Below are 19,817 nucleotides of genomic sequence, written 5' to 3' on the forward strand. Positions count from 1 at the left end.
AGCACAACTCAAGTATCAACAGGAAAAAGAATTTTATGAGACAATTTGTTATAAGATGAAACAGGGAGCCTGAATTCGAGGTCAGTACCTCCTAAGAAAATTAAGAGAAGAAAATGAAATATATTTTTCTGCCTTTCCAGAACACAGTACAACAATTAAAATAATTACTCCAAAGATTCTTCTAGGACAGGTGGCACACAGGCCAAATAACACAATAACAAAAACCATAACTAACTTCTTCTAGAACATCCGGCACCAACAGAAACAATTAAAACGTGATATATTAGTGATGAATGAAATCAGACCACCCAGCTGGTCTTTTCACCAATTTTTTGGGTCTAGCACCCTCATCCAAAGGACCTTGCATAACAATACCATCCCCTTCGGCAGGGACCTTGTCTTCAAGGTCATACAATGATTTGAGTTCCTGCCATTTTTCCCACGACGGGTCATCTGGAGACAACCTATTCCACTGAACCAAGGCAAAACAAGTGGGAACACCATCCACAGGAGCTGTCTTAAAATCCAAAACAGCCAATGGAGTGACAAGAGGGCTGTTCTCCACAGACTCAGGAGGAAGATGATCAATACTTGGAGGAACGAGTCCTTCATGACGCTTCAACATAGAACAGTGAAATACATTGTGTATCTTGGACTGTGGCGGAAGCTCAATCTTATATGCGACTGGTCCAATACGTTCAAGTACTTTATAAGGGCAATAGAAGCGCTTGGCTAGTTTATGATACCTGTGTCCAGAAATTGAAACTTGTCTGTATGGCTGAAGTTTCAAATACACCTATGTCCCAACCAAAAATTTCGAATCCCTACGCTTCGAATCTGCAAGCTTCTTCATTCTGATTTGTGCCTTCAACAAATTGGCTTTGAGGAGTGAAAAAATCTCCTCACGGGATGTAAGCACCGAGTCACAACCTGCATTAGAAGAAGTGCCTTCAATGTACGCTGGTATAGAGGGAGGTGGCTTGCCATAAACCACTTCAAATGGAGTCAATCGAGACCTAGAATGGATTGAAGTATTGTAGTGGTATTCTGCCCAAGGAAGGTATTTGAACCAATGATTAGGTTTGTTGTGGACGAAAGCTCTTAGGTATTGCTCAATGGTACGATTCATGACTTCGGTTTGTCCATCCGTTTGAGGATGGTAAAAGGTGCTCATTCGGAGAAGGGTGCCACTGAACTTGAACAAATTAGACCAAAAACGGCTAATTAAAATTGGATCTCTATCCGAACGATACTCTTTGGCAACCCGTGGTGTTTGCAAACCAAATTGACAAACAACTCTGCTACCTTATAAGCTGTGAAGTCTGAATGTAGAGTGCCCAAATGGACAGCCTTTGAGAAGCGATCCACTACGACCAATAACACAGTGTAACCATTAGAAGGAGGGAGGCCAGTTACAAAATCTAGAGAAATGTCTTCCCAAACACCCGTTGGGAGGGGTAACGGATGTAGAAGACCTCCGGGACGCTTAATACTATACTTAGTTTGCTAACAAACATTGCACTAAGATACAAATGCCTTAACGTCCTTAGCCATAGACTCCCAATAAAAATTTGCACTCAACCGTTTCAGAGTTTTGCTGACCCCAGCATGGCCTCTGATACGCTGTCGTTGAAGCTATCAAATTAATACTACTTTTCAAGGCAACTTTAGTATTGTCAAGTAGTATTCAAGAAAGTAGATAGGGTTAAAGTAACCCTGAGTCGTCTCCCAACGAATACGGAATTGCCTTTTAATATTTGAATCTTATGAATGCAATGCAATGTTCAAGAATAAAAATGATGTTTGGAGAAGGTTTAAAGAACAAATAAGAAACTTAAAAACGATTATAATGAAATAGGTTAATTCCACTACTTTTCCAAGATAGATTCATCATTGGTTATTCATAGATAATTGTTCAAATGATTATTATTTAAGTTTCAAATTAATTAAAGTACATTCTTAATTAATTTGAGAGCGATTATGCACTTAACCAAAGTAAATTCTCAATCAAATGCAAAACCTTTCTAGATTATTCACAATGAATTCAACCAAAGTACATTCTCAATCAAATCCTATTGTGTTTAATCATGTCTATTCTTAAATCGCCTAACCAAATTAAAAACTAATCAATCAAAGTAAATTCTCAATTGATTATAGTTGAAATTATTACTACCAATCAAAGTACATTCTCAATTGATAGTAAAAACCATTTAATCATATGAAAGTTCCTAAATTAAATCAAAGTAGATTCTCAATTAAACTTAGAAACCCTAGAATTCATATAATCAATATGCATGTAGATTCAAACACATTATGATGCAAAAATCTTTGCTTTTAATTTGATAGAGAGATGAAAGACATAGAGAGAGAACAACTTAAATCAATAATCAAAATAAACAATTGCATTAACTCAATCTAACCTCAGAATCCATAATAAAATTACAGTATAATAGCCCTAGATGCTTAACTCTCAATGAATGGAGTTGAATACAAGATGAAATAAGAGAGAGAGAAGTGGTGAATGAATGAATGAAGTGAAGTCCTTTTCTGCCTCCCCTAGGTCTCTTTATATAGGGCTTGATTAGGCTTGGACTCTGAAAATTCAGTTGACATAATTTTTTATCTTATATCTTCCAAATAACTAAAAGATTTAGATAATTATAACATTATTTGGAAGATATTTTATGTTGATATTCCCAAATTAAATTAATTCAACAACTGAATTTTATCTTTTAGCTTTTCTTACTTTCCAAAATTTCACAATTGCCCTGAAATTTCTTCTATCTGCACTTTAGCCCCTTCAGAATTCTCCAAAATTGCACTAGAAGCCCCTATTGACCAGCTTTCACTAAGGGAGGGCGTGGCCAATGAGAGTCTGCCACGTGGCAGCCCTCTTTCTCACCCAATTAGGGTTTTCTGATGCAAGGCAATTCTCTATGCCGTCACGTAACCTATGCTTGCACCGTGAATGAAGAACGCTTCTTTGCTTCTTGCACCAGGATTTTTGAATGGAGATGGCTCACGGCTTCTGAATTGGATTTCTGTGTGGTTGTTAAATCTGGTTTCTTCTTACAGGTGATGCATCGTGATCAATGGAGAAGAAGTTCATGGTGGTGATGCGAGGGAGGAGAAGATGATGGTGTTTCGAGTTTGGCTAACTCGCAGAGGCGCGATGACGATGATGGATTTTGAAGCAGCGGCGACATTCATGCACTAGGGTTTGGTGAAGGAGATGGCGGCGAGGATGTGGCATGGCAGCAAGAGGTGTTCATGGCGGAGAAGATGAAGATTGTGGCGGCCTGATGAGGAACTCCAGATGAAGGAGGTGGAGTGTCGTCGCGATTGCTTTTGGTTTCTGTTGTAGTTTCCTGGATTTGCAGGTCTAGCTTTGATGTAGGTTCGTGTTGATGGTGGGGAGCGGCGGTGATGGAGAATGGTTGTCCGGCAAGATCATAGTGGATAACGGTCGTGGTGGCGGTGCAGTTGCTGTGCGTGACAGTAGCTGTCGATGAGGAGGGTGGCGACGGCGTGAAGGTTGACGGTGGTGTTGGGTGAAGCGGCGGAGGCGGTAGTTGACGGCGCGTCCGCGGCGGCTAGGGTGGTTGCTGGTGGCTGACGGCACCTAGGGTTGGATTGGGGAATTAGGGTTTCTGGGGAGAAGATGATGATGTGGCAGAGGGGGGTGATGTGGCAGCATGTGGTTGGTCTATTTGGTGTGCAGAGGATTAATGACGTGGCAGAATCTGGTGGAGAAACTTAGGGAGGTGTAGTAGAAAAGGCTTAGTGTTTGGGCTTGGTTGTTGGCTTGTTTCAGAAATAGGAGTGTATGTAGGAATTTTAGGTGGTGCAAGGGTAAAGTCTGTCTATTTGGCCCATCTGTACATTATTTTCCAAATAAAACCTGATTTTGGGCCTTGAATTGCCATTTGGACCAATAGAACTTATAATTTCAGCTGCACAAATAAACGTAAGAACATCCAAGAATATTTTATGTGCTAAAACTCACTTTTTACGTTTCTTTAATTCCCAAACCCAACAATTCCAATCATCACAAATCCTCTTTAAATCAATCATTCAAGCACATGAATTTCATCAAAAAATTAATTTTTAAAGCATAAATGTGGGCATAAATATGCACTCGTCAGCCTCCAATAATTGTTTCATGGAACCCTCTTAATAATAAAGAAATGAATTTGGACTTGTCGCTAAGCCAAATTTTGCCACGATAAATAAGCAATTCACCATTCCAATTGAAATGAGGATACGAAGAAGGATTTGAGAGATATTTATCCCTCATGAGGATGAAATCTGGGTCAAGTAACTATGATTCTTTTAAATCACTCAAAAACACAAATTGAGGGATAGTGAGCATGTGCATCTAACCCTGAGTAAGGTAATCAGATCGTGAAAGGGCATCTGCAACTATGTTCAGCTTCTCTGGTTTGTACTGAATTTCATAATCATAACCGAGTAACTTAACAAGATAATGTTGTTGTTTTGGGGTCTGAATAACCTGAGTCAATAGCTCTTTCAAGCTCCTCTGATCAGTCTGGATGATAAAGAAATGGCCCAGCAAGTATTGACACCACCATTTCACTGCACTCGTAATGGCATGAAGCTCCCGAACATAAGCAGAGGACTTGGATAAACGAGGGCAAAACACTTTATTGAAATAGGCAATCAGATGATTGTCTTGAGTTAATACTGCACCCATCGCCAATCTAGAGGCATCAATTTGTACATAGAATGTTTTAGAGAAATCAGGCAATGACAAAAAGTAGTACTAGTCATTGCGGATTTCAATGTATCAAATGCTTGTTGAGATATGGAAGACCATGTGAAATTCCCTTTCTTGAGAAGGTCTGTCAAGGGTTGGGCAATTGCCGCATAACCATGTACGAATTTGCGCTAAAACCCTGTTAATCCCAAGAATCCATGCAATCCCTTAATGCAAGAGGGAGTTGGCCACTGAACCATAGCTTGGATTTTTGCAGGGTCTGGAGACACACCCCCTTCAGCTACAATGTGCCCCAAATAGGCGATCTTTAATTGGCAAAAGGAACACTTATGAAGGTTCAAATAGATCTGATTGTGTTCAAGTATCTCAAATACCTGATGAAGATGTGACAAATGCTGGGCAAAATCAGTGCTGAAGACCAAGATATCGTCAAAAAATACAATAACAGTCTTCCGTAACAAGGGTTGAAAGATGTCGTTCATAGTAGATTGAAATGTTGCTGGAGCGTTGCACAAGCCGAAGGGAATTACATAATACTCATAATGACCGTTGTGTGTTCGAAAAGCCGTTTTGTGGACATCAGTGGGCTGGAGTCGAATTTGACCGAACCCGGAGGTGAGATCTAATTTTGAAAAACAGCGTGCAGATCCCAACTCATCCAACAACTCATCGACAATGGGAAGTGGAAATCGGTCCTTGACGGTGCTGGCACTCAAGGCGCGATAATCCACCCATATCCGCCACGAGCCGTCCTTCTTTTTCAAGAGTAGAATTGGGGAAGAGAACGAACTTGAACTTGGTTGTATCCACCCTGATACAAAAATTTTGGAAACATGCGTTTCTATCTCCAATTTCTGAGAGTGAGGATACTTGTAAGGCTGGACATTGACAAGATGAGAATTAGGGAAAAGGGGAATGGCATGATGAGTTCCACGTGATGGGGGCAGAGATGTTGGCTCAGAAAATAAGGAGGAGAATGAAGTGAGTAATTGTTATACCCTGGGATCATAATGTGCAGGAAGAGAGCAGTGTGTAGAAGCTGGCCTAACGACTAAAGAGAAAAGTTGGGCCGTTGGATCTGAACGAGCAACACTTCTAAGCTGATGCAAGGAAATGGAAGTGGGTTGTGGCCCAGAATCTCCTCTGAGTTCTATGATAGATTGATTAAAAACAAATTTCATAGTGAGTGCTTGATAATCAATTAATATGGGCCCTAATTGCTTTAACCATTGGGCTCCAAGGACTACATCAGATCCCCCCATATCCAACACATACAAATCTATGTGAAAGGAAAGCCCCTGCATTAACAACTCTACTGTAGAACACACTGTAGTACAGGCCAACTCTTCGCCACTCCCAACCAATACTTTGAGAAATGTGGTGGGGGATTGGGCCAGGCCCAAATGAATTGCCACTTCCTTTTGAATGAAATTATGGGTGCTACCCTCATCTACCAACACACGGATCGAGTTCTGGCCAATATGACCCGTGAGACGGAGGGTTTCTACGGCCTCAGCGCCAGACAAAGCATGTAAACTAATTTGAGCTGGTAAGTCCAATAAATCCATGGGTTGTTTCGGATGTTCATCCATTCGCGGTTCAGGATTCAAACTCGTTGGATCTAAGGCCAACCCACCCGTAGAATCATCCTCTTCAGCGATAAGAAGAAGGAATCGAGCTGGGCACCGATGAGATCGTGAATATTTCTGATCACAATTAAAGCAAAGCCCCTTCTCACGGTGCTCTGCCATCTCTGTCTGTGTTAACTGACCATAGCGAGTTTTTGGAGATGGAGAAGGCAAAATGGAAGGAAGAGGTTTCGGTGGTGGTTGCTGTATAGGAGTGGGAACAATGCGCGTAGTAGATGAAGATGGCCAGGATAAGAGTGGTTTAACACGTTGAACCCTAGAAAGAGCCCATAATTTCTCTTCCTGCAATCGAGCCAAACCTACTACTAGCCACAACGTCTATGGTTGTTGAGCCACCACCTCACGGCAGATTTCCGACTTGAGGCCGGAGAGGAAACAACTCAATAGGAAAGGCGGTGACAACCCAGTCACGCAATTTGTCGTGGCCTCAAATTCATTGAGATAAGAAGAAACAGAGGATGTCTGAGAAAGCTTAAAGAGCTTACCCCTTGGATCTTCAAATGCGTTGGGAGCAAATATGGCCTCGAGAGCTTGTAGCAAATGAGTTCAGGAAAGAATTTGGCTGTTACGGTACATCCATTGAAACCATGCCAAAGCTGCCCAAAGATGCAACAGTGATATGTTCCTCTTCAGGTGTGTTATGATACTCAAAAAATTGGGTGATCTTAAAAATCTAGCCAACAGGATCAGTACCGTCAAAACGGGGTACATCCAGTTTCAAGAAATGATGTTGCGAAGGTGTGTGATGAGAGGGTCGCACCTCCCACAAAAGTTGTGCATAAAAGAATGCAGTATAGTTACTAGGAAGTGACTCCTAGGTCGTCTCTCAAGGACCAAATTGGGTTCAGTCTCAGATTAACACGTAGTGGGGGGGTTTTGAAAGTGTTTTTGTGGTTACGGTAAAATTAAATTAAAATGGAAATTAAACACAACTAAACATGATTCATGGTATTCCAGTGCATGAAAACATTAAACTGAACATTGCAATAAATAAATATCCAAACACAATTCACCACCCAAAAGAAGAAAATCAATTCAACCTATAATGCAAACCATTCTTAGGCAAAAGAAATTAAAAGAAACTAAATTTTTCTACCATTTCACGTGACCCATATACTCTTTTCAAGCCAAAGGTAAAGTGGAATTTCTTCTACAATGGAATCCGTGCCTCCTTCAAGGTGTCACATGTGCATGCTCAAATGGAATAAGAATTAAATGGAGACATTCTTTTTCTTCCAGCAACCAAGACGGTGCTTTCCCAAGCAATGAATTAAACTTCTCCAGCGAGGACGTGTCAGCTGCTCAACATAACAAAATGAAAGTGGTTCCCTAAAATTAAATTCTATCACAGGACGTGACACATCCAGCGTGTTGCTGGAACAACTCCCAGCCCCTCACAAGTCACCGAATGCTTCTAAAGAAAGAAAACAAAATGAAATCTGCGTTCTAAAAAAAATAACAGCTGCCAGCGTGGAGAATTTCTTCAAGGCCGTGCACACCCCTCTCCTCTCTCCCAAGATGTGACAATGCTACTTACTAAGCTAAATCCAAATGCCCTTTGCTCCATCTTCCTTCAAGCCGTGGCACCCCAATTCTCCAACACGTTCCAGCAGTATCTTTGCTTCCAACACGTAACACCGTGCTTCATTCTCCAAGACCGAGACACATACCACTTCCTTTTTCAATCACCGCTCTCCACTCAGCACCTACTCCCATCACCTCTTCATTCCAACCGTGCATCAACTTCAACAAAATGATTCAGCCTTCCACTTCTCTTCCAGTGCCGAGACACACACTCCTCTCAAAAGGAATAGAAAGGACGCTCGTTCACGGAACGAGCACACCATTCCAGCCGTCCGCGTGCATTCTCCTCTCAACGTGCTGCTGCTGCCTCACTTCCAGCTCCACGTGAATCACCGGCTCCCTTCACACGTCCACGCGCACACCACTTTTGTGCTTCTCTTCCTTGCTCCACCTCAGCTTCTTCATATGCACACCACTACTGAATGAAATTACCTTAACATACTAAAAGAAAAGAAAAAAAAATGTGTTTCTCAATTTCATCCAAAATCCACTTCTCATTCTATGAAAACGAAAGAACGGCTAGCACTCTCCTTCCAGTAGCCGTGACACCTAATTCCTTTCTTTCTATCAATCCACGCCCATTTCTCTTTCCAAATGAATCAGCGTACAAAGTAAAAAGAATGAAAATGAGGGTGAATGTGGCAGCAGCGGCCGAACCCAAACTGCAATGAAAAGCTCATCAAAAGGTCACCAAACCAAGATGAAAATGGCAATGAAACAAAAGCTCTTCATTCCTCATGAAAAACGTCCAAAAGCAAGAGCTCGGACCCAAAAATCAAACCGAGAGTTAGTCCCTTTTTTCAACACAAGCCGAGAGTGTGTACAGTAAAAAAAACAAGTGGCGGCTGGCCCCCAAACTTCTAAGACCGTGTGTCCCCTTTTTTAGGGTAGGGTCCACAAAAATAAAACCCTAGGTGCCAAGTCATTAATTTCTAATTTTGGGTCTAATCTAATTTACCAAAAATTGACCCAAAATATAAGAGTTAATTCAAAAATTCTAAACTACTGAATTACAATTTAATTAATTCAAAAATGTTTGTCTGGAGAGTCTTGAATTTATTTGGCAATCTTCCTGATGTCCCAAAATGTATTTCCGAAATTTTCCTGCACTTCAAAAAATGCACTTAATCAGCTCAGAAAATCCAAATTAGCACAATTACAAATTTCCGACCAAATTAAGCAGAATTCGGAAAAACGGGGAAATAACAAGCAATTAAACACAATTCCCTGGTTTATTTAAGAGCAAGAAACTAAATATAATTCAAGAAATAACGACTCATCAAAACCAAAACCAAAACGAAAACCAGGGAACTACTCAAACATCAGGGAGCTGACACAGACTCGACAGACAGACAACAAAGACTCCAAAACAGAAACACAGTTGCACAATTCTCACAAAATCTGGACGGTAAAAGGTATAGGCAGAATCCCACACAGAGTCAATGAAAGCAACTACTCAAAGAATCATCCAAACAGTTCAGTACAAGGGAAACAGTCAATCAGTTCAAGAGATGAATCAAAAGCAACAGATCCTCACAGATGCACACAATCAGTGTTTCTCTCAGGTGTTTAAGGTAAATCAATGTCACTCAATGCACTCAAGAAAGCAATCACAAATAGACTTGGCAAGCCTCTAATATCAACACTCAAGCACATACGCATGCTCAAATCAAAAGGTCTTTTCATGGTTGTAATGGGGCCAAGGACAAGGAAGGATATATCTGGATAAGAAGCTACAAACCATAAGGAACAGAGGAGCAATGGGGAACAAGTGTAAACACATTCAAACACACCCACAACCTCTACTTCCATCCTCTTCTTGACTCCATTATTCACAATTATTCACTATTTTTTTTTCTATTTTTCTGCTCTTCTTTTTTTTTTTCTTCATCCTGTCTCTTTTCTTTTCTCTCTTTCAAAACAAAACTGTAAAAGACAAGATACACATATATTTACCAAAACAAAACAAGAAGAGGAACCAACTAGCCAACTCATCAGAAACCCCCAAGAGACCACACTTGTTCCCAAAACACTTCCAAAGCTCCAAAATTCCCTAAGGTTAAGGTAATCATGGTTTTTCTCTTAGGGCTAGTGTATGAGCATTCAAAACAAAGAAATGGTGGAAAGTATAGGCTCAAAATGGGTTATCGAAGAATTAAAACAAGGTAAGCGTATTTGGCTAGAGAGGCTCAAGAACAAAATTGCCTTTATCACTTCCAAACATGCATATCACTCAAGAATTATCAACAAGAGTCAAGCCAAGGCAGAATCCACATCTCAGAGTATTAATGGAGTGAAGGAAAACTGACAACCTAACCACAATCCAGAATTTACGAAAAGCATGCAAAACTGTACACATGACACAACAAACTACATAAAAACCGAAACATGAACAAAAAAAAAAAACAACCTCCCCTAATAGACCACACTTAAACGACACGATGTCCTCAGTGTGTCACAATCAGTAGATCAAACAATCAGAACAATCATCAGATATCGACAAAGTGCAATAAAAGTGAGGAGGGAAGGAGAAAAGAAACTCCCTGAGTCAGATGGGAGGATAGGTGGGGTGGACCAAAGACGTCTCCTCCACCACTACATCCACTAAAGAAGGGTTGCTGAGGAAAGGCTTCAGTCTATGCCCGTTCACCTTGATGCTTTTAACTGTGGATGGACCTTGGATCTCTACTGCACCATAAGGATAAACATTAGTCACAACAAAAGGTCCAGTCCATTTTGATCTCAACTTACCACCCATGAGGCCGAGTCTAGAGTTATACAACAAAACCTGTTGGCCCACCTCGAAGTCCTTTCTAACAATAGAACTATCATGGAACTTCTTTGTCCTTTCCTTGTAGAACTTCGAGTTCTCATATGCCTCCAATCGGATCTCATCCAATTCATTCAGTTGCAACTTTCTTTCCTCTCCAGCTTGGTCCATGGAGAAGTTGCAAATCTTCACAGCCCAATATGCCCGATGCTCAATCTCGACCGGTAGGTGACATGCTTTTCCGAAGACAACCCGGTAGGGAGACATCCCTATCGGTGCTTTGTAAGCTGTCCTGTGAGCCCAAAGAGCATCGTCCAACCTATTGCTCCAATCTTTCCTGTTGGGCTGGACAATCTTCTCCAAAATCCTCTTAATCTCCCTGTTGGAGATCTCAGCCTGCCCATTTGTTTGGGGGTGGTAAGGTGTAGAAACTCTGTGCGTCACCCCATATTTCTTGAGCAAGGCTTGCATGGATCTGTTGCAAAAATGGGTTCCTTGATCACTAACAATTGCTCTAGGCACTCCAAACCTGCAAAAGAGGTGAGATCTAACAAAATCTACAACAACCCGAGCATCATTAGTCCTGGTGGCTCTAGCTTCCACCCATTTTGAAACATAATCCACAGCAAGGAGAATATAACAGAAACCAAAAGAAACAGGAAAAGGACCCATGAAATCTATACCCCATACATCAAACACCTCACAGAACAACATAGGTTGTTGAGGCATCTCTTGTCTCTGTGAAATTGATCCTCCTGCTCTCTGACAAGGCTCACAAGTGCTGCAGATCTTCTCCGCATCTTTGAAGATGGAAGGCCAATAAAAACCACAGTCCAGCACCCTGCGAGCTGTTCTCTGTATCCCCAGATGACCACCAGGTGAGGAGGCATGACAAAACTGCAGGACCGAGTCAATCTCATGGTCCGGAATGCATCTCCTAGTAACCTGGTCACTGCACAACTTCCACAGATATGGGTCATCCCAAACATAATACTTAGCATCACTCTTAATTTTAGCAATCTGAGCACGTGATGCTAAAGGAGGAAAAACAGAAGCAACCAAATAATTTACAATGTGCGCAAACCAAGGAGTGGGGTGAGAGTAAGAAATCATCAACAAACTCTCGTCAGGAAAGGTATCCTGTATGGGCAACACATCAGCTTCATCATCAGTTTTTTCAATCCGGCTTAGGTGGTCTGCAACCAAATTTCGTGCTCCACTCCGGTCTTCAATTTGCAAGTCAAACTCTTGGAGCAGTAGCATCCACCTGATCAATCTAGGCTTTGACTCCGCCTTTTTCAACAGAAACTTTAGAGCTGCATGGTCAGTATACACAATAACAGGTGATCCAAGCAAATATGACCTAAACTTATCAAGGGCAAAAACAATTGCCAACAACTCTTTTTCAGTGGTGGTATAATTTGCCTGGGCAACATCCAAAGTGCGTGAAGCATAGTAGATCACTCTCGGCAGCTTGTCAATTTTCTGTGTCAAGACAGCCCCTAATGCATAATTAGACGCATCGCACATGAGCTCAAATGGGGCTGTCCAATCTGGTGCCTGAATGATAGGGGCGGTGGTCAAAGCTTCCTTCAGGCAATCAAACGCCTGCTTGCATCTGTCATCAAAAGAAAAGTCAATATCTTTCTGCAGCAGTCTGGACAAGGGAAGCGTCTTCTTGCTGAAATCTTTGATGAAGCGCCTGTAGAAACCTGCATGTCCAAGAAAAGATCGCACCTCTCGCACGCAAGAGGGGTAAGGCAACTGCGAAATCACAGATATCTTAGCAGGGTCTACCTCTATTCCCTTTTCAGAAATGATATGCCCTAGAACCAAACATTGTCCAACCATGAAGTGACATTTCTCAAAATTGAGAACAAGGTTTGTTTCTATGCATCTTTTCAAAACTTTTTCCAGACTGTCTAAACATGCATCAAAGGAGGATCCATACACAGTAAAATCATCCATAAACACCTCTATGCAATTCTCAAGAAAGTCGCTAAAAATGCTAAGCATGCACCGTTGGAAGGTACCAGGGGCGTTGCATAGACCAAAGGGCATCCTCCTATAGGCAAAAGTGCCAAAGGGGCAGGTGAATGTGGTTTTTTCTTGATCCTCAGGCGCAATATTTATTTGAAAGTAACCAGAAAAACCATCAAGAAAACAATAATGAGATTTACCTGCCAGGCGCTCCAGCATCTGATCAATGAATGGCAGGGGGAAATGATCTTTCCTGGTTGCTTGGTTGAGCCTCCTATAGTCAATGCAGACTCTCCAACTGTTCTGCACTCTAGCTGGGATAAGCTCATCCCTCTCATTCTTCACCACAGTGAGGCCAGTTTTCTTGGGCACAACATGGATGGGGCTAACCCACTGACTGTCTGAAATAGGGTAGATGATCCCAGCTTGCAAAAGCTTGGTCACCTCCTTCTTGATGACGTCCATGATCACGGGGTTTTGCCTTCTTTGTGGCTGTCTCACTGGCCTTGCCCCATCTTCCAAAAGAATTCTATGCATGCATGTGGATGGGCTAATGCCAGGTATGTCAGCCAAACTCCAACCAATGACCTTCTTATGCTTCCTCAGCACACCAAGCAACTTCTCCTCTTGAACAGAATCAAGGGAGGTGGAAATGATCACCGGTTTCTTCTCATCATCCTCCAAGTACACGTACTTGAGGTTATCTGGGAGCTGTTTCAACTCAAGAGTAGGTGCCTGCAAGTCAGATTCATTTGTACTTCCTACAAAGTGGTTAGTGCATTCTGACTCCAAAGAATTCACAGGTAAAGGCGGAACACCTATCTCATCGAGCTCCAAATCCATATCCATGACAATTACATTATCAACATCATCCATATCAAAAACATCATCAACATCATGGATATCAAAATTCTCTTCAAAATCAACATCATTCTCAATTTCAGATTCAATGCATGTATGTAGAGAAGATAGAAAAGAATGCTCTTTCTTATGCAAAGAATCAAAATCATCAACAACATATTTATCAATAATGTCATCCAAAGTATCGATCCTAAACAGAGAATGGTCCTCAGCTGGAAATTTCATTGCATCAAGGATATTAAAATGAACAACAATATCAGCAAATTCCATAGACAAAGTTCCAGCATACACATCAATCTTAGTTCGGGCAGTTTTCAAGAATGGCCTGCCTAAGATAATGGGAGCGGATCCATGAGAGAATCCCTCCTCCATTTCCAAAACATAAAAGTCAGCAGGAAAAATCAATTCACCAACCCTAACCAAGACATCCTCTATGAAACCTGCTGGGTGGGTAACACTCCTATTGGCCAACTGAATGACCACACCCGTGGTTTGCAAAGGACCAAGAGACAAAGATGCATATATAGACAAAGGCATGACATTAACAGAAGCACCCAAATCAAGCATGGCATTTTCAAATTTATTGTTTCCAATCACACAAGGAATGCAAAATATACCTGGGTCCTTGCACTTTTCAGGGATGTGCGGGACCGACTTACCAATAAGCGCAGATACATTCCTTCCCATGCTAATCCTCTCATTTCCCTTCATCCTCCTCTTGTGTGTGCACAGCTCCTTCAAGAATTTGGCATACTTCGGTATCTGCTTGATGGCATCAAGTAGAGGTATGTTCACCTCTACCTTCCTGAAGGTCTCCAGAATTTCCTTATCCACATCTTCCATCTTTTTGCTAGGAAGTGCCCGTGAAGGGAATGGTAGAGGGATAGGTCGGTCAACCAATGGAGAAGGTGCGGCAGCGGTGGTGGTGGAAGAGGGAGGAGATCCACTTGAAGAAGAACCACCGGCTGGAGAAGAAGATTCACCCACCTCAAATGCCTTGCTCGGACCGTCATGGTCGTTCTTTCTAGGACAAGTAGCAGGCATGGGTGTAGGTGTAGAAGCGGGCTCTGAAGGCACAAAAATCTGCTTCCCTAATCTAAGGGTTATGGCACTCACATTCCTTGGGTTCTGCACAGTCTGGGATGGTAACTTATCCGAATTCTGAGACTGCGCCTGGTTTATCTGAGTAGCCATCTGACCCATCTGGTTAGTGAGACTCTGTATGGAAGCTCTAGTCTCCTGCTGAAACTGCAGGTTTTGCATAGTCATCTGTCTCACTAACTCTTCCAATGAAGGTTCAGACGAAGTGGAAGGTTGGGCAACTGGTTGGGTAGGTGCCTCTTGTTGCTGTTGTTGTTGTTGCCTCTGGTGTTGTTGCATTGGTGGAGGCACATATCTGTTAGGTGCTCCAGCATTATGGAAAGGTGGTGCCTGCTGTAGATGCTGTGGCGCATTGTTCCATCTCAGATTGGGGTGATTCCTCCACCCTGGGTTGTACCTGTTGCTGGATAAGTCATGATTTTGCTGTTGTTGCTGCCTGTTGTTGTAGATGTTCGTAGCATAAGCCTGAGGCGCATCAGAGGCAGCAGAGTGCTGCAAAGAAGGACAAGCATCTGTATAGTGGTCACTGGAAGGACAAATAGCACATAGTCGTGCAACAGATGCAGATGGAGCTGCAGATCTCTGGTTGGTAGTCAACTGTGTCACCATCTTCGTAAGAGAGTCAATCTTTCCTTCCAACTTGCTTTCAACAGCTGATAAAGACTGGGCAACAACATCATGTACGCCTCTCACCACAATGGCATCATTCCTGGTGCTAAACTACTGGGAGTTGGAGGCCATCTTCTCAATCAATTGCCTGGCCTCAACAGGTGTGGTGTCTCCAAGAGCTCCACCACTGGCAGCATCAATCATACCACGGTCCATGTTGTTCAAACCCTCATAGAAATACTGGACAAGGAGATGCTCAGGTATCTGATGGTGGGGACAACTAGCACAAAGTGTCTTGAATCTCTCCCAATACTCATATAAGTTCTCTCCACCAAGCTGCCTAATCCCAGTTATGTCTTTTCTGATAGCTGTGGTCCGGGCTGCTGGAAAAAATTTATCTAAGAACAGCCTCTTCAGATCATCCCAGCTAGTGACGGATCTAGGCGCCAAACCATACAACCAATCCTTAGCAACATTTTCCAATGAATGAGGGAATGCCTTCAAGAAGATGTGCTCTTCAGGAACATCATGTGGTTTCATACTAGAACAGACAATGTGGAATTCCTTCAAATGCTTATGAGGACTCTCACCTGCAAGACCATGAAACTTGGGCAACAAATGGATCAGTCCAGTCTTGAGAACAAATGGAACGCCCTCATCAGGATATTGGATGCACAAGCTTTCGATATCGAAATCAGGTGCAGCCATCTCCCTAAAAGTCCTCCCACGAGGTGGAGGTTGTGCCATATTGTTCTCAGTGTGAAAAACAACAGAATCAGAATCAGAATCACGTGCAGATGCAACAGATGCAGTAGATGCAGTATGCACAAAGTACTCAGCAGTGGGATGCACAGTATCCAATGGAACAGACTCAAAAACAGACTCTAAAGATAAATTTCTAGAATGCCTAGCTAACCTATGAAAAGTTCTATCAATCTCAGGATCAAAGGGTGGTATAGGCCTAGGATTTCCCCTAGTCATGCACTAAGTCACAACACCCTAAAATCATGAAACGATATCACAAAAATTTTGAACACACAAAACAACCTAAACAAACAAATCACACACACTCAAACATACAAGACAAAACACAACACACAAACAACACATTATCAACATAAAACACCTAAAACTGAACCGTTGGTCCCCGGCAACGGCGCCATTTTGATGAGAGGGTCGCACCTCCCACAAAAGTTGTGCATAAAAGAATGCAGTATAGTTACTAGGAAGTGACTCCTAGGTCGTCTCTCAAGGACCAAATTGGGTTCAGTCTTAGATTAACACGTAGTGGGGGGGTTTTGAAACTGTTTTTGTGGTTGCGGTAAAATTAAATTAAAATGGTAATTAAACACAACTAAACATGATTGACGGTATTCCAGTGCATGAAAACATTAAACTGAACATTGCAATAAATAAATATCCAAACACAATTCACCACCCAAAAGAAGAAAATCAATTCAACCTATAATGCAAACCATTCTTAGGCAAAAGAAATTAAAAGAAAATAAATTTTTCTACCATTTCACGTGACCCATATACTCTTTTCAAGCCAAAGGTAAAGTGGAATTTCTTCTACAATGGAATCCGTGCCTCCTTCAAGGTGTCACATGTGCATGCTCAAATGGAATAGGAATTAAATGGAGACATTCTTTTTCTTCCAGCAACCAAGACGGTGCTTTCCCAAGCAATGAATTAAACTTCTCCAGCGAGGACGTGTCAGCTGCTCAACATAACAAAATGAAAGTGGTTCCCTAAAATTAAATTCTATCACAGGACGTGACACATCCAGCGTGTTGCTGGAACAACTCCCAGCCCCTCACAAGTCACCGAATGCTTCTAAAGAAAGAAAACAAAATGAAATCTGCGTTCTAAAAAAAATAACAGCTGCCAGCGTGGAGAATTTCTTCAAGGCCGTGCACACCCCTCTCCTCTCTCCCAAGATGTGACAATGCTACTTACTAAGCTAAATCCAAATGCCCTTTGCTCCATCTTCCTTCAAGCCGTGGCACCCCAATTCTCCAACACGTTCCAGCAGTATCTTTGCTTCCAACACGTAACACCGTGCTTCATTCTCCAAGACCGAGACACATACCACTTCCTTTTTCAATCACCGCTCTCCACTCAGCACCTACTCCCATCACCTCTTCATTCCAACCGTGCATCAACTTCAACAAAATGATTCAGCCTTCCACTTCTCTTCCAGTGCCGAGACACACACTCCTCTCAAAAGGAATAGAAAGGACGCTCGTTCACGGAACGAGCACACCATTCCAGCCGTCCGCGTGCATTCTCCTCTCAACGTGCTGCTGCTGCCTCACTTCCAGCTCCACGTGAATCACCGGCTCCCTTCACACGTCCACGCGCACACCACTTTTGTGCTTCTCTTCCTTGCTCCACCTCAGCTTCTTCATATGCACACCACTACTGAATGAAATTACCTTAACATACTAAAAGAAAAGAAAAAAAAATGTGTTTCTCAATTTCATCCAAAATCCACTTCTCATTCTATGAAAACGAAAGAACGGCTAGCACTCTCCTTCCAGTAGCCGTGACACCTAATTCCTTTCTTTCTATCAATCCACGCCCATTTCTCTTTCCAAATGAATCAGCGTACAAAGTAAAAAGAATGAAAATGAGGGTGAATGTGGCAGCAGCGGCCGAACCCAAACTTCAATCAAAAGCTCATCAAAAGGTCACCAAACCAAGATGAAAATGGCAATGAAACAAAAGCTCTTCATTCCTCATGAAAAACGTCCAAAAGCAAGAGCTCGGACCCAAAAATCAAACCGAGAGTTAGTCCCTTTTTTCAACACAAGCCGAGAGTGTGTACAGTAAAAAAAACAAGTGGCGGCTGGCCCCCAAACTTCTAAGACCGTGTGTCCCCTTTCTTAGGGTAGGGTCCACAAAAATAAAACCCTAGGTGCCAAGTCATTAATTTCTAATTTTGGGTCTAATCTAATTTACCAAAAATTGACCCAAAATATAAGAGTTGATTCAAAAATTCTAAACTACTGAATTACAATTTAATTAATTCAAAAATGTTTGTCTGGAGAGTCTTGAATTTATTTGGCAATCTTCCTGATGTCCCAAAATGTATTTCCGAAATTTTCCTGCACTTCAAAAAATGCACTTAATCAGCTCAGAAAATCCAAATTAGCACAATTACAAATTTCCGACCAAATTAAGCAGAATTCGGAAAAGCGGGGAAATAACAAGCAATTAAACACAATTCCCTGGTTTATTTAAGTGCAAGAAACTAAATATAATTCAAGAAATAATGACTCATCAGTGTGTTTTCAATGGAATGGAATGGTGGAGGGGATGAAGGGGATTCCAAGTGAGAAAGATGAGTGTGCATATCGGTCATTTGGGTGGAAAAGATTGACATCTGTGAAAGCATTTCATCAAGCTTATCAGAAAGGGTTTTAAGGCGCGTGTTGTCTGCCATGGAAGAGAACATGACGAGAGCACCAAATGTTATAAGATGAAATAGGGAACCCTAAATTCGAGGTCAGGAACCTCCTAAGAAAATTAAGAGAAGAGAATGAAATATATTTTTCTGCCCTTTCCAAAGCACAGTACAATAATTAAAATATTTACTCCAAACATTCTTCTAGGACAGGTGGCACACAGGCCAAATAACACAATAACAAAAACCATAACTAACTTCTTCTTGAACATCCGGCACCAATAGAAACAATTAAAATGGGATATATTAGTGATGAATGAAATCAGACCACCCAGCTGGTCTTTTCACCAATCTTTTGGGTCTAGCACCCTCATCCAAAGGACCTTGCATAACATAATTCAAGAAGAGGCAAAGCATTAGCCTATTCTATCTTAATGGCAAACACTTGACTTTAAGTACAATTTAAGTTCTTTCTTGTAACTAGCTAAAGCTACACCAATATGCAGTGACTCATACGATATAATAAGAGTGGAAAGAGTTGGTTCTTATGCAAGGTACTCTACCCGTTGTAGCACAATGGCCAACAAAAAAAATGCATTACAAACTATTAACCCGCCACAAGACATTCAACGTTGTATCACACAAGGATGAGTCAGAACCAGGCTTGATGCAGCCATGAGTGAGGTTCAACAGAACACAAAAGGCTTAGCTCAGCAACGCATGATCCGTGAAAGTTGATACAACTCAAGTAATTCATCACTATTCGCATAGGCCAAGACAGCCACGACGTATGGTGCATGTTAAAAAACCAACAATCATTCACATTTATGCATGAATTACGAATTAGAGAGTAGTAGGAGTGAATGTTAATATTCAATTAGGTCTAGTACTTCCGTGAAATTCAAGTATGTCACACGCCAAAACCAAATTCCAATATTCACTTAATTGATCAAAGACCACAAAAAATGGAAGCAACTTCAGAAGAAAGACCACAACACAAAAGTTGATGGAAAACAATTTTCCCCTCACAGAGAACACATAAAATAGATTTTAACACCCTAAGAAATCATATTCGACAATATCATTGCACACATATAACACTTTATAAAATAGGGG

General features: G+C 41.7%; 1 protein-coding gene and 1 pseudogene across 1 annotated transcript; both read right to left on the bottom strand.

Annotated features, from left to right (window-relative positions):
- Positions 1-283: 283 nt before the first annotated feature.
- LOC148205100 (uncharacterized) lies at positions 284-4,714 on the bottom strand. The gene is made up of 4 exons (XM_088102905.1): positions 4,384-4,714; positions 1,282-1,367; positions 920-1,195; positions 284-778 (listed from the first exon to the last, which is right to left on the bottom strand). Exons 1-4 carry the CDS (start codon positions 4,712-4,714, stop codon positions 284-286), a joined length of 1,188 nt encoding a protein of 395 aa, XP_087959031.1.
- A 194-nt stretch (positions 4,715-4,908) lies between these two features.
- On the bottom strand, positions 4,909-16,273 carry LOC148205101 (uncharacterized; annotated as a pseudogene).
- Between the last annotated feature and the right edge of the window lie 3,544 nt (positions 16,274-19,817).

This window comes from Vigna umbellata, chromosome 1 (genome assembly GCF_029865625.1).
Source record: "Vigna umbellata cultivar VRB3 chromosome 1, Vumbellata_1.0, whole genome shotgun sequence".
In the NCBI taxonomy this organism is placed as follows: Eukaryota; Viridiplantae; Streptophyta; class Magnoliopsida; order Fabales; family Fabaceae; genus Vigna; species Vigna umbellata.

Excerpts from the sequence above, each read along its gene's own strand:
- LOC148205100 (XM_088102905.1), bottom strand. The coding sequence starts at position 4,714 with ATGGGTGCAGTATTAACTCAAGACAATCATCTGATTGCCTATTTCAAT. Across the intron at positions 1,368-4,383 it reads ATCTGATTACCTTACTCAGG|TGGATCGCTTCTCAAAGGCT; the intron begins GTTAGATGCACA and ends TATTGGTCGTAG. Across the intron at positions 1,196-1,281 it reads CAGAGTTGTTTGTCAATTTG|TTCAGTGGCACCCTTCTCCG; the intron begins GTTTGCAAACAC and ends AATTTGTTCAAG.